General features: G+C 33.4%; 1 protein-coding gene across 1 annotated transcript in view; it reads left to right on the top strand.

Annotated features, from left to right (window-relative positions):
- The window catches only part of LOC108913757, a 53,686-nt gene extending 40,862 nt beyond the window's left edge, over positions 1-12,824 (top strand). The window contains exon 3 of the mRNA XM_018719377.1: positions 12,443-12,824. Within this exon, the coding sequence (XP_018574893.1) occupies positions 12,443-12,824 (382 nt within the window). The remainder of the gene's footprint in view (positions 1-12,442) is intronic.
- Positions 12,825-16,403: the final 3,579 nt, after the last annotated feature.

Genomic DNA, 16,403 nt, shown 5'->3' with positions numbered 1-16,403 from the left:
TAACTAACAAGATATAAAACATGGGTAAAAAATAACAGTAAAGATAAAAAATTTTGAATTATTGATCAGTCATTTCTGATACACTATAGAAACATTTGTTTATAAGGTATTTTTTTACTTTGAATTTGAATGAGTTAAAATTGCTTTCTTGTTTAATATCGACTGGTAAGATGTTTATTAACTTAATGCCCATATAATAAGGCGCTTTTTCAAACAAACTTGAGGTATGGTTAGGAATGCGCAAGAGATTACCATATCTGGTTGGGTAATTGTGACTATCAGAATTACGTTCATAATAACTTTTATTTTTGGCAATTTGTAGAATACATTTATATATATAGATGCAAGGAAAAGTTAATATATTGTTACTAATAAAGTATGGCTTACAGGAATCAATTTGGGAAATACCAAATATGAGGCGGATTATCCTTTTCTGGGAGATTAAAATTCTATTAACGCTGTTGTTACATGCGTTACCCCAGACTGTAACGTTGTAGGTTAAGTGTGAGTAAATTATGGAGTGATATATGTTAAGTAATTGCTTAGTGTTAAATATTGTTTTCAATTGCAGTAAAGTGTAATAACCATAATTTAATTTTTTGCAAATGTAATCGGTTTGACTGATCCAGGTCATGTTATAATGTATAAAAGTTCCTAAAAATTTACAGGACTGTGAGGCTACGATTGTCGTATTACCTACAATTATCTGGAGAGGATCAATGATTTTTCTGCGAGAAGAAAACTGCATACAAACAGTTTTTTCTGCATTTAATATCAGTGCATTTTTATAACACCAATTAATAAATTCTAAAGATAATGTATTTAACTGATTTCTAAGCTCCACAAGACTATTTGCCTCCGCTGCAAAGGTGACATCATCTGCATATAATATTGTACAGTTTGCATTAACATGCAATGGGAGATCATTCATAAATATCAGGAAAATAAGTGGGCCAAGTATTGAACCCTGAGGTACTCCCAATTCAATATCTTTTATAGGAGACATTTTATTATTTAATCTCACATATATTTTCCTATATTGCAGATATGATATTAACCATGGTAAGAAATTGCCACGAAAACCAACAGCAGACAATTTTTCTGCTATAAAACCAAAGTCCAAACAGTCAAAAGCTTTCGATAGATCGAACAATAATGCTCCGACATATTTACCTTGGTCTAAGTGTTTATATATAAAATTGGTAAAATCAAAAGACGCAGTTTCAGTTGACTTATTCGTTCAGAAACCATTGTGACATTTTGATATTATGTTATATTTATGCAAGTATAAGAGCATCCTATCATAATAATATATATAATAATAATATCTCTACTCCTCATTCTAACTGCGAGAATTAGCCCAGAAGTCGGAGACTTGTGCGGGAGAGGAAGCAGAATATTATTATTACGCAGGCCGCATTTGCGCCCAGGAACGACTTATGTTGGTAGGCCCTAACCACCATTCAGTGCAGGAATGAGGGAAACCTGGAAAACCTCATTAATTAGGGGGGTGGTCAAATGCCAACCGATGTCAATCTCTCACATTGACCCAAGCCAACGTTCTTCCACCCTACCATACCTGCACAGAGGGCGCCAATCCTCCATACAAGCATAGCTAATCTACGGTCTACCGGCCGCGGGAATCGAACCCGGGCAGAAATTTGCACACGATTAAAGGACCGATGCCTTAAACCGTGCGGCTATCGATCATAAATCACTTTCTCTATCACTTTACTTAAAACAGATGGGAACAGAAATACCTCTATAATTTTCAATCGACAAAGGATCATTTTTTTGTAAATAGGAGTAACTACACCAATTTTTAGATTATCGGGAAATATTCCACATTGGACAGATAGATTTATAATATAAGATATTGTTGGAGCAATTTCATTTCGTATATTTTTAATAATCTTTGTAGGAATACAATCGACGCCTACAGAGTTTGTGTATTTCATTTTCTGTATTACATTTATAACTTCATCAACCTCAACGCTACAAAAAAAGAAAGTGTTACACTTGTTTAATGCTGTTAGTGTACAGTTTGTAGAAATAAGTTTCCCAAAATGATTGCGTAAAGCCATTTTGGCTGTTGTGCTAAAATGGTTTGCAAATGCATGAGATATCAAATCGACGTTTTCAGTGACCTTATTATTAATTAATAATAATAATAATAATTTATTTTCGTTCGACATATTACATGTATAGGAATTGTCATAAACACTTACACACTAAGATACACCTGTTAAAAATTGAAAGTTTAATAGATTTGTTATTTTTTGCTTTACCTGTTTTTTCTTTTACTAAATTCTACACATATTTTTGTTTTTCATTACCTATTTTACGTTCAAGTTTGTTCTCATAAAAGGCTTTCTTTGCATTATTAATCACAATTTTATAATCATATTTTAAATTCTTATAATATATTTCTAGTTGGGGATTTTTACAATTAATTTTATACCAGTATAAATTCTTTAACTCTCTGCCCATATTGATAACATCATTTGTTACCCATGACTTATTATCATGGTGGGTGATTAACTTTGTAAGTACGGGACAGTATAAATCTATAGCGTATGATACAATATTAAGAAATGCATTGAAGACAACATTGATATCATTGACACATTCATATACGGGTTGAAAAGATTCAGTATTAAAGAAATTTTGCAGCTTATATAAGTTATCTTCATTTGTGTTCCTGTAAGAAATCTTATGTGGAGAGTTTGCATTATTAGATCTATGTAACAATTTTCAGGTCACAATAATTGCAAAATGGTCACCGATATTAACGTTTTTTACAATTTCTTGATATATATCCTGGGATATATTTGTCAGAAAATAATCTACTTTGGATATTGACGTAACACCATTTTTATTAGTAAATATCCTTGTTGGTTCTACATTTTGACATATTAGTCCATAACTTTCTATTAAATCGCACAGTATATTCTTTTCATGAGAATCAGTCAAATAATCAATATTTATGTCACCGCATACTATGATATTAGTACATTGTTTTTTGTACCTACTAAGAGCTTGAGATAACCTATATATAAACGTGTCAATTTTACCATGCGGTGGTCTATAAACAGTTATTAAACAATATTTTATATTATTTATAGAGAAAGATGTAGCACAGAGTTCAATATTCATTTCTTCAGAGAAATCAATGATATTTTCTAAATTTGTGTAACAGATATTCCTTTTTAGAAATATAAGTACACCACCATGGATGTGATTTTGCCTAACAAAATAACTAACCATATTATAATCAGGAAAGACTACAGTGTTAAGATTGTCATTATTGCACCATGATTCAGAAACACATAAAATATGAGGATTTTCATTATAGATTAATATCTCTATGTTACTTATCTTATTTATAATAGACTGGCAATTTAAACTTATAATTTTAAGATTAAGATTACCCGAAATTTCAGCTTCAGTTTTGTCAAAAAGGCCGTTCGGTATATGGTTTATTTTCAGTACGAAATTCAAATCTTTTCACAAGCACCCCATCGGGCCAAAATGATGGTGAATAAAGTACTTTCTGGAGCTCCATATCTGCTTCCACCCTAAATGAGGAATTTTTACCCAGAGAAGGTAATTTGGTAACTTCGAAAATATGACCAGGCGATCGTTGTTCTAGATACGTCTTANCTTTTTTTCAAAAAATCGATATATCTCGAAAAATAATTAATATTTTTAAATTTTTCAAAAATGTACTTTTTTGGCTTGCCGCGGGCTATGCTTGCAGTAAATAGCAAATATGGACACGTAAATGTAAACGAGTTATAGAAGAAGAGAAAAGAGAAGATTTTTAACGGTTTTTTCGATATATCTCGAAAAGTAACAAAGCAATCGATACTTTCAAAAAATCTGTCGATAGATCTTTTTAAAACCTACAACTTTCTCATTTAAAATTTTTCAATCCGTGCTATATTTTTTTAGTTATTTTAGAAAAACCGTTTTTTTCAACTTTGCGATTTTTTTTAACCATGTTCGCCATATTGGATCGAGTTTAAAGAACAAGAAACTCAATTTAAAATTTAATTTTCTATACGGTCATATTTTTTTTGTAGAGGTAATAATTTCTGCAAATTTAACATTAATCCGTGACAGAATGCTTGGACTATATGTAACAATTTTAAGGTCACAATAATTATAAGTGTAATAACATTAAAAACTCTTCAAACAGAATACCCAAGATATTGATTGTTTATTAATATATTTTTTATGAATTTCAATTCATTATTGAAAATTCCATCTTTCGAAGAAATAAATTTGACTCTATCATACAAACATTTAATTACAACTCTCTTTATGTCAAAAAACAATACACTAATTAAAATTTTAAAATTCTGTAGCAAAATATTTGAGACCCACCCAAAGTATTTATCAAGGTTGTAAATATTACTTTACTGTCTGTAGGGTTTTTTTATAGAAAATCTGGCACAGACTTTTTAAGAAAGTAATTAATAATTTTTTAATATAAGGGGTAACAGAAGCAATAGTTTCAGATTTCGCTAAAAAAAGTTACTTAGAACCAGATCGTCCTACCCGCTTGCTTCACCAACGCCAGATCATTATTCATTAGCCGTCATTACAGGAACGTATTCGCAGAACGATTTAATCGTAAATTAATTTAGCGCGTGAAGATGGTAATCGGCACGAGCAAACAATAAACACGAAGTGTGTGCTCCCAATTTTCTAATACAATTACATATTAAAGAAAAGTGCAAGAAGATATTTAAGGACCATCTAGCGATATCTCTACAGAGCCTTACCCATCACGAAAATGTTGAGAAACCTTGATGATTTATTGTTTTACACGCCCCACTTCCTGATCATTTCGAACTTCGGAACGTCGATAATTTAAAAGAACACCACGCCACCAAACTGGAGGGTTGTGCCGGTTTCTTTGTAACGTATAGATATGTTTATTAAAAAAAATAAATTTCCATTGAAATTTCTCACCTGGCCTGGGTAAAAAACTTGCTTTATTACTTGAAATTAGGTTTGTCAATTGCAGAGTTTGAAGACTCGAGAAATTGCTTCAAAAAAATTAGGTTATTGCAAAATAAAACTGGTCGAATCAATACTGAAAATTATAGGTATGCAATAACTACAGATTTGATGTGAATTTCGTACATTTAAAGGATTTATTAAATTAAAAGGGCATTAAGCTTTTGGTGAGGTACAAATTTTAATATGCGGTTAATTGAAATTTTCTATAAAGATTTGTACCAGTGGTGGCTCGTGACATTGAGAATAGGTGAAGCATATTCATTGATTGATTAAAAAGAAAAAAAAAAACGCCGCAGGTGAAATTTTCAAATTTTCAAGGTCAAACAGTTATACAGTGCCGGCCCTTTGAAAGTGGACGACTCTTATAAGCAAACTGTCTATAATTGGCCTTTGTGAAACTGACTTGAAAATGTGAGGTTCAAATCGACTGTCATTATGTCAAATTTAATGTGTGTCTATCATACTAGTTCCAGTGAGCAAAACAAATCCAAATTAGGTAGCAAATTATTTATTTTTCCAATACTGAAATATTGTATTATACATTCTAACGGCCATTCATTAGCCGTCAACAAGATCTAAAAATGAAACACTTTTCGTCGTCAAAAAATGCGTTTTTTTATCTGGTTCTGAAAAACTTGTCATAATAAGAAGTAGACCACATCACATTAGAAAAATAAATCGTCCACTTTCAAAGGGCCGGCAGTGTACCTAAATGAATCTGTAAATTTTCAGTTGTATTTGCAATATTACCGAAAAACTGACGATGGGGATTTTCATTTAGAGTTTATAAAAAAATTGAAATATTAGTTCGGCTCGTGGACTTAATGATATACAGATAGGTATAGTCGTTCCGAAGTCAGTTGAACATGTAAAAAACCCCTGGCAATAAAATTTAATTACTTTCATAGGCGTCCCTAAAAAAGTTTAATAAGTTGTATATGCAGAAAAATGTCTATTACATGTTCATTTGGCCAACAACATATTTTAAATATCTATGTCCTCAAACAATTTTATTATATTGATGGTAAATTTCGTTTTGTTCCGCCTCAAAAGGTCTCCAAAATGCCATGTTGTAATAATTTTAGTAAACAAAATATCCCTCTTTTTTGTCCCTTTCGCAATTATAATATGAATGATTAATTGAAGGTGTCTATAATAAATTAAAATTACCTGAATCGCACCAAATTCCGCATTGCTGCACTGCACTGCTAGGCAATTTGTCAACCACTTGTTAACAGCTGAGATTTATTGCCCAGTGGCCCAATGCAGCTGTGTTTGTTTTCCTTTGCTCGCGCTCGCATTCTTCAACTGGGCGTATACATTTCTACCACCTGCACGTTTAGTTCGATCAGACCTGTATATGGGTATGGCTAAATAAATATGGGAACAAGTTTGTCAAATATTTCAATGCCGAGTTGCTGCGTAGCGACCGAGCCTGGTACATACTGTGAAGTTCTTGGTTCTTCAACTGAAATCGGAAAGACTATACAGACAGGTATATTTCCGAACGTACACTTTGTTTTTTGCTTCCCCCTTTTTTCCACACCGAGAGGAGGCACAGGTCCCTCGCAATTTAAAAAATCCATTTTGTCCTCAATTTTCCATCTGGAAAATGGGGTTTCCAATAAAAGACATATTGAAATGTTCAAAAGCAAAAGAAAGTACTAATGTAAACTAAAGATTTAAATTTGTCGTTCTTATGAGAAGGAACGCAAAACTTTTTTCAATTTATTTTGTAAATTCCTTAACTAAATTTCTTTCGGACATATGTTCAACAAATTAAGTTTTGAACTTTTTGTAAACGGTATTTGTCAAATTGCCAAAGGCAAGACCATAAAAGCCATGTCATTTGCATAACTTAATTGAGAGAGAACAACAATTTCAAAATTTTAGTGTGCGAATTTAAATATTTTTTAAAAAAATACAACTGGCTTGAAGCAGAGTAAGCTTTCCCGCAAATATTAGTTACAAGATTAGAAAAACTTAAAGTTGTCAGTCAAAGAATACATCAACATTTTTCCACATCCATGTGCTGCTTTGTGAAAGGACACGACTCTTTCTTTATAAATTTCATGATACTTTGGGAATGAAATAGAAACTTCTAATTACAAATGTTTTTTTTTTCTGAGTAATATCTATTTTTTTGAGAAACGTTGGAGGTCAGAGATTATATGTTACTTTTCGGAATTTATTCCGAGTGCACCCGATTTACTAAAACTAAGGCATAAAATTGTACATCTTGTCCACATATGGGTTTATTAGTTCTATTTTTTCATATATTTGATATTTACTACTACCGTTATCATCATGATATTTTGGAAATTTTCACAAGCGGGCCAAATTAAAGTAAAATATTTTCCACCTGGGAAAAATCTGAAAGCAATCTGTTAAACCGTTTCGACACTTCCAAAGTTCATTTCTGAAACCTGTTTCTGTTAAAGTTTGAGCGCAAGGAGATATTTTATAATGTCCTGGCGCATCCGGCAGAATATAGAAATACATCTTCGAAAATGTTCTTTTTTTCCTTTTTATTTGACAAATTGTCAGTCCCTACTACTTACACTTTGTTCAGGCCCTTATGCCCCAGAGAAATGCCCATTCTACGTGTTTAAGGAAAAATGTGTATTTTGTTAATGGTAATATAGGAAAATTTTAGAAGAAAGATGCTATACCTTATACTCATATGAGTAAATAAATAAGAGGACTTTATTGGATAGGGCTAACGGAGCATGCATTCACTGAGGCCATCTCGTGTTGGTGCAGCAAAACATTGTTCTTTATAGAAATTGTTAAACAGAAATCTGCAACCACAAATCGAATCTGTAGGCTTTTTTTCGCGACTGAATATTGGTGAACATCTTACTTGCAAGTTACTTTTTCTATCTCTCTTGATCTTAGTTGTCATAATATGGTAGTTTAAATCTTTTCATTCACTCACACTACACATACTACAACATACCACTACACTCGCGAAAAAAAGCCTTGCCTGTATTTCCAATCTTTCAATCAACCGAAAATACAGAAATAGAATGTTTGAGGTTATAAGTAGTTTATGTTCAAGTAGGTTCTCGCGTTTTGTGCATTAATAAATTTGTTTTGTTTTAAATTAATGTAATAAGGGATTTATTGAATCAATTGTCTGAACTGCCTTACTCTTTTTTATTAGTTTTTTCCATCCAAATGAGTTTACTTGGTACAACCAAACGTCAATGTTTTTTCAGAATTACAAAAGACAGACAATTACTGTGGATAGAATCATTATTTTTGTGTTAAAATGTTTAAAAGTAATAAGAAGTGATGTGCTGACATTATTTTTAGGATCAACTACAAGTTCACCTATTAATTGTAATAATATCACCTTGGAATCCTGGGATAGTATCCAACATTCAGCAAAACAATTTGTTAACGTAACATTACAAAATTTTCAGAGTACGAGCTGCCAAACTTCAATTTAGGATGATTTTTCACCTCCACCTGTTAAAAAACCAAAATACACATATTTAAAATTGTTATTTGCTATAAGTGCTATAAGTGTAGTATATTACATCGCACTGATGAGAACCATTTAGTTCGAAACAAATGTATCTGACCATAATTTTTGTCAAGTAACTGTATAATGCATTTTACATAAAGGCAGGTAAATAATTCTTTCAAATTCTTTAAAAGCCTCCCTGTACAATTTTTTGATGCTTAAATATTTTCGAATTCATAACAGAATGAATTTGTATATTAGTCACACATTTAAATATCACTGCTTTAACTTTTTCATTTAAGAGATAATTAAAGTGTTTCGTAAGTAGTGGGTAATGGAACAGCTGTTAATGGTTCACGTTAATTTCAATTATTAACTTAAACTATTAGTAGCTGTTTTGTGATATTACTTATGAAATATTTTTTATTCTTAGTGTATTTCGTTACATTTAAATTTACCGCCATTATGGTGCACTGACATCTATTAGATAGTAGAATTAGAGGTTACTCTTATTGTGTTTTCCAATGCAGTTTCCTTAATTATTTTATGGTCTGTCCAGCTACAGATGGCGGTACTCTGCCGCTGCTGCCGACAGAAGACAGAATAAAACCCTCTTATCTAGTTGCTCATATGCTTATACCTATCAACCTATCTCTTACTTTTGTAATTTTTATAATTTAACTTTTGAATAAGAGAACACTTATTGTCTGTAAATATTTTTTTTTTGGAATAATTGTTTTTTTTTCTGTTTGTTAGAGTATTGTGTCATCAGTCATCACGGATTCAATAAATAAATAATAATAATAATAATAATTAATAGAGCTGTCATAATTGTCGGCGCACCAAAGGCGTGCGGGATCATCAACATAAAATAAAGTGAACAATAATTATAAGATTTATATAATTGTGAAACACGTAAATTGTTTTACGCATCGTTGCTATCGGTTCCACAATCTGGATGGGATCCGTTATAGATCGCATCATCAGGTATGTTTCTACCCTTGTTTCAGCGAGACTTATTCGCGGCGGTGATAAAATATCTTAATCTCAAGAGAACGACCGTTCGATATCTATTGATGTAATATTTGCATAATTAAATAATGTTTAAGCTGGTCCGACATGGTAATTTCCACTCGGGATTGTATTTATTCCAGTAGGAATGAAATGTTTTATTATTTACTATGTCAAATGGTAGGTTCTATGAAGATTAAATCAAACATAGAGTTTCCTGGTTTTACGCCAGTTTTGTGCAGTGTTTAATACTTTATGTTTATTAATATTTATTTTAAACGTTTATATATATATATATATNATTAGACCAAGCAAATTAAATTTTTACTCGAAAAAAGTCCTACCGCGAGATTATTGTAAAATTGACTAAAGGAACATAATACAAGACATCTCTCATTTCAAAAAATTACTTTTTAAATTAACGATAGCTTCATTTATTTATTTAATAATAGTGAAATAATTCCGAAATTGATATTTTAATTAATATTTCGTTTAATAATAATTTTTGTGGCATTTTTGTAAATTAAAAAAAATTAAGTCTAAAAGATGCATTTTTTTCTGGGTTTCAGGGCTATTCTACGAATTCGTAAATATGCCCATTGTTATTTTTTCGTCGAGCTACCCCAATTTAAAAAAAATTAATTGAAGCCGAGATATTGCAAAATTTACAGCGCGCATCAATTTGAACTTCTCTTTAAAGGGCTCGTGGTCGTGAGTCGTTAATTTTCCACATTTTTCAATGCAATTCACGGGCAATCGTAGTTTACGTCGTAAACTTTATTTTGCGAAAAATTCAAGTCAAGTCAATTTATAAACAATTGCGCTACGATTTAAAAAATATCTTGCTCCTGTTGGTCGTAGAGGGTACTTTTTTATTTTAAAACTGTATTTTTTGCCAGCTGTCCAGTGCATCTATTTTCGGTGAGATTATTATTCAAATTGTTTAGAAGCGAAAAACGCACGGTTTTTTAATCCACAATTTGAGAATGTTAATGTCAAAAACCTGTGATATTTTAGGTCGCTTAATTACGTCTTTAAGGTTACAATGACACTTTCAGAATCATGTTTGGTTGAAAATTAACGCCTGTACAGAGGCTTAAAGTTCATAACTTTTGGAGCCTCCATTATAAACAAATTGAATTGTGCGAAAACTATTGCACCTATAGCGCCCACTTTTGGCACACTTATAAAGAAAGTATGACAAAATCCTCAACTTGTCATAGGTTTTATAAAATTTAAAAATAAATGCGATAGTTATAAACAAATTAAAAAATGGGCACTTTTCTTGTTATTTTGCAATAACTTTTTTGTTTATTAACCGATTTTAATTTAACAAGTCTCATTTTGTAGATAATTTTACTCCCTACAAGCTATATGTGAGTCACTTTCGCTAAAATTGATGGTTTTCCCTGCAAAGTGAAAAAACTGTTTTCCTAACTTATTTGTTTAAATAGAAAAGTTAGCTAATAAAAGTTTTTGACTCAGGAGATGAGATATGTCTTGTATTACGTTCCTTTAGACAATTTTACAATAATCTCGCGGATAGGACTTTTTTCGAGTTTCTCTTTTATTTTCGCTAATTTTCCTGGTGTATATGTATACCGTGTAGGAAAGCGCCTATGGTCTATCACAAGTTACGTGAGAGCGATAAAGTAAGACATAGAAATCCATGCGATAGAGAAGGATGGCTATAATGAAGGCTTCTCTTTGTCACCGCCCGTTTCGCCCTTCCACAAATAAGACCCACTTCTTATTTGTGGAAGGGCGAAATGGGCGTTGACTATGATACGCCTTAATTATAGCCATCCTTCTCTATCGCATGGATTTCTATGTCTTACTTTATCGCTCTCACGTAACTTGTGATAGACCATCGGCGCTTTCCTACCCGGTATACTGAATTATATTATTGTTTATATTATTTTAGTAAAAGAAATTATTATTTGTTATTTAACTTTCCCGATGACCACATGCACTTGAAATAGCACATGTTGAGTGCTGCTATGTTGGACAAAACTATTGATAAAGCTGTGATGCTGACCTGAGTACATAATTTATTACTCTGCTTTTTTATTAATTTTATAAAAAAAAAATAAAAAATCAAACATTTAAACGAGGGGCGCAGCTTAAATAGATATTTTTAGAACTCATTATTTTCCTTTTACTTTCATAAAATTCTTTTCTATTTCAAAAAATATATTTCCGCTTTGTTTTCCACATGCCATGAATAGTTTTTAGGTGTTCAATTGTATAGCTACTTAATACCGGTAAATTTGTTTTTTTTAGTCAGTATGGTATAAATTGTTTTCTGTTTTTTAGCACAAACTATGCTCGACATAATTACACACAATTATTCAGTAGACAACTAAAATCGTAAAAGAAATTACACAAATAAGTAGTCAAGTGTAGTCAGTTATGCACACAATCTTCATAAACGACTACAACCCACGTGATCAGTAATCCTGTTTTCAACAGTAATTTTATTTCCTTTATGTTGGCAATTAAATATCGGTAAAATTAAAAATTGTTAAAACAATAAGATCAAGGTTACATTAAAACACAACATTTTGTTTCACCGGTTGTGATTGGTGTAATTTTTCACGAGATTTTATTCAGCCGATCAGGGATTGCATTATCTCGAACACTTGTTCATTATGAAGGATCTAATATTGGTTACTCCAACATGGATTTTTCGTTACCAGTATCAGCCCTGTGATGTTGGTTGCCTAAGCTTGGAGGTCACGCGGCTTAAACCTGGGTTCAAATTTCTGAGATTTTTTACTTAGAAATGCAATTCCTTTGACTGATCTGTGTAACCTTAGAGTTTCTTTAAATAGATTTTATTATATTTTTTCACATGTGGGAAAATATCAGTAAACATAGAAAATAACTAGCTTCTTTATTGAAAAAAATAATTCCATTTTATTTTAGTTCTAAAGAGCCCAAACACGTCGAACAGAACGATTCCACTGATACCGAGGAAAAACCGGCGAATGAACCTAATTTTTCAGTTGCTATAAAAACGAAAACCATTGAGGAGGTCGACGATTCTACGCCAGCGACCAATGGGAGTAAAATTCAAACCGAAGCGAAAGTGGAAATCCATCCTGAAGAAGTAGTAAAAGTTAAAGATGATGCAAAATATGAATCCCAAAAAGAGAAGCAGTGTTGGGATCTTTACTGCAAAATGACAGAGAAGGGCATTAACGTATCTTTTGATACGATTCTGAGAGGGATGCTGACGCCTACTGAATATAGAATAAGTAGAAAGAATAATTTTGTACCAGAGCCCGAAGAACCAAATGCTTGCTGATATGTTTATTAGGTACTGGCATAGAAAAAAGGTACCTACTGGTAAAAATTCTAGCCTGACAATTGTAGACCTACCTATGTAAAGCAACTGTAGGCGAAAAAACGATAATAATAAAAGCTGTCACTTAGACGTCTGTCTTTTATTTAGGGCTGTATTTTATTGTTTTATCCTAATAATAAATAATAATGAAAATATTTAAATCTAGGAATAATTATTCACAAAATTTATATATCTCGTAAATACATCTATAGACCATAAAACATTTTGAAATTTATTAATTACTGGGCGTGATTTTATTGTTGGAAAAGTCTTGGGAATGATAATACAAGAGGCGTCTCATCTCGTGGGTCATGAAAAAAGTATAGTCATTATTGTTTTTTATCAACAAATAGATAAAAAATTCGTCATTTTTCGTTCTACGCATTATTGTAAAAAAAACTATTAATTTTAGCAAAAAATGTTCAACAGACGATTTGATCTAGAGAAACTCATCTTTAAAATGAGACTATAAGTTAAAATTGCTTTATAAACAAAAAATTTATTGCAAAATTAAACGGAAAAAGTGATTTTTCTTTAATTGTTAATAACTTTTTAAATAATTAATAAAATCTTACCAAACATTCCCAAAATGTGAGTTTTTAGATCCTTAAGAGATGTGCAAAAGATGGGCTCGATCAGTCAAATAGTTTTTGCAAAATTCCATTTATTTATCCCATATTTTTGCAAAAGGCCTAAATGACTATTCCGGGGACAGGGTTGTGACTAAAACATTCTTTTTGGGCTCATTTTCTTTGAAGTGACACCAAGTATCCTCTAGTTTAAAAAAAATATTTTTTTTTTCAAATTTAGTTGTATATAGTTGTTAACAAACAAAAGGCACTTTTTTCCCTAATAAGCAAATAAAATAACTCCGCGATTTTTAACTTTTGAAATAAGTTATATACACCATTCGAAAGCTCGTAAAAATACCTACAAATTCAAAAAAAAAGGTTTCTACGACCAATAGGTTCGGAGTTAGCAATTTTTTTACAACTAAATTTGATAAAAAAATTATTTTTTTCAAATATCGCAAAAAACGATGGAAAAATCGTTTTTTTTCGGGGCCATAAAACTTTGATTAACTTTTTGATTTCAATTCGTATCAGAATGTCGATACTGCCATTCGAAAGTTGACATTTTTTCACGAAATTAAAAAAAAAAGTCTGTCTTACGACCAACAGGCGTTTTTTGCGATATTTGAAATCGATTTGAGGCTCGCGCAATATTTGCACATAATAGTGTAATTATTAAAGAAAATTTTAAGTCTAACCCCGTTCCTAAAGATGGGCGGCCTATGAATTATGGGGATTTTACAAAAACGCTTTTTTTTCGAAAAACTCGATTTTTGCACAAACTATAAAATATTTTTCAATTTTGAAAAAATCATTTTATTTTGCTCACAAAGAGCTATCCTTTTACCAAGTTTCATAAAAAAATATTTATTTTTGAAAGAGATACAGCTATTTGAAAATATTGCGATTTTTAGTGTTTTTTTTGCAATAATAATTAATTTATTTATCGATCAAAACCGATCGATCCATATTAAAAATTCCTACAGCTTTTGTTTGAAACATTTTTATCTAAAATGTTTAGTTTTTTTTATAATGAAAAAAACCTTTTTTTGCGAACTTTGGACGCCATTTTGAAAATGAAGTCCAAACATTCATGTGGGGTAAAGTAGTTCAGTGATTTCTACGGAATTATTCTTAATTTCCAAATTTTTACATATTTTCAATTACTGAACTATTTTTTGGCAAAAAAATGAGGTAGGTATTTTCGACAATTTGATTTTGGCCTATACTGATATATTGACACTCGCCGCGCGCTATTATTCCATGGCTAGAAATTGGCCTCAATGATTTTTGGGATCGAGGGGGATTATCCCTCCTTATCCTGCTTTATTTCGTGTAGGCCTGGACAGCCTTCGTAGGTGGGCCTCATCCGTCGTCTACCCCGACCGCAAATGCGGCCGATGTAGGTGCTTTGTGGGACCTCCTTTTGTCCTGGCTGGGCCCCGCCGGCTAGGGCCCTTTCTTCTGGCCCTTTCACCGGCTCGTCTGTGTAAACCCCGGGGGTGGTGTCATGTTCTATGTGTGGTATGGTTGGGTAGGGTAGTGCGGCTGTGCAGCCTGAGATGCGCTTTGCTAAGGTGAATATTGACACTATTGATGTACGTGTAAGTATTATATGGACAAAATACAGCCACAGTCTAATGCAACTCAGTCTCAGCTCAGTAAGGATATTTATATATTATTTCATAATTACAGTGTCGGAATTCCGAATGTACCTCATTTTTAATGAACACACTTTTAAACTAAAATTCATATGATCCATGACGAGTCCACTGACCTAATAAACTATGAACTGGCCCTAGAAAGAGAGGTCCATGGCGCTGATGTGTGCAAGGCAGATGAAGATAGTTGAGGCGCGCGCCATTATTCCAAGGCTAGAAATTGGCCTCAATGATTTGGGATCGAGGGGGATTATCCCTCTTTATCCTGCCTCATCTCGTGTAGGCCTGGACAGCCTTCGTAGGTGGGCCCCATCCGTCGTCTACCCCGACCGCAAATGCGGCCGGTGTAGGCGCTTTGTGGGACCTCCTTTTGTCCTGGCTGGGCCCCGCCGGCTAGGGCCCTTTCTTCTGGCGCTCTTCTTGCTTCGCCGGCTCGTCTGTGTAAACCCCGGGGGTAGTGTCATGTTTATGTGTGGTATGGTTGGGTAGGGTAGTGCGGCTATGCAGCCTGGGATGCGCTTTGCTAAGGTGGCCCTTAGGCTAGCGCGGGAGGGGAGGGTTAAGGAGGGTATGGGGGGTGTGTGTGTGTGTGTGTGTGTGTGTCGTTGTCTTCGTTTCTTGATCCTGGCTGTCTCTGAAACAGAAAAGGTTAGCGGGCAGGGGGGGGGTCATTGGGGTGGTCACCCAGGGTCAAAAAGTTGGTGTCTAGGTCTTTTGTGTTTGTCGGTCACGTCGGGTACGTAGTCAACGGCTTGCCTGAGGAGGGGATTGTCATGTCTAGCGGCTACGTCAAATCGTTTCTCCGCGTTTTGTCTTATTGTCTGTGTAGCGTTTGTGTATTGTAAGTCTCGTAATATGTCAGTGTTTCTTACGTACCAGGGCGCGTCGGTGGCCGTGCGGAGGGCTATGTTTTCCACAGCCTGTAATGACTTTAAGTGGCTTTTTGCCGCGTGACCCCACGCCGTGGAGGCGTAGGTTAGCTGCGGTTGAAGTACCACCTTGATAAGCGTTCGCTTATTCCTTAAACTGAGGGTGTTTCCACCTTTGAGTAAGGGATAGAGCCTAGCCCTGGTGGTCTTCGCTCGCGCCACCGTCTCCACGATGTGCGGTTTCCACGTGAGACGCTGGTCCATCGTCACGCCCAGGTATCGTGTTTGTCGATTCCAGGAGATGGGTTCCTGGGATAGTGTCAGTCTGTCAAGGTTTTGTGGGATTTTTCGTTTGGTAAAAAGGATAGCCGAACTTTTGTTGGGATTAATTTTGACTTTCCACCTGTTGCACCAGGTTTCAAGTTGGTCTAAGGAGCT

Source organism: Anoplophora glabripennis, unplaced genomic scaffold (genome assembly GCF_000390285.2).
Source record: "Anoplophora glabripennis isolate ALB-LARVAE unplaced genomic scaffold, Agla_2.0 scaffold192, whole genome shotgun sequence".
NCBI classification, from domain to species: domain Eukaryota; kingdom Metazoa; phylum Arthropoda; class Insecta; order Coleoptera; family Cerambycidae; genus Anoplophora; species Anoplophora glabripennis.
Note: the sequence above shows the minus strand (reverse complement) of the source record. Positions and strands in the feature narration are given on the sequence as shown.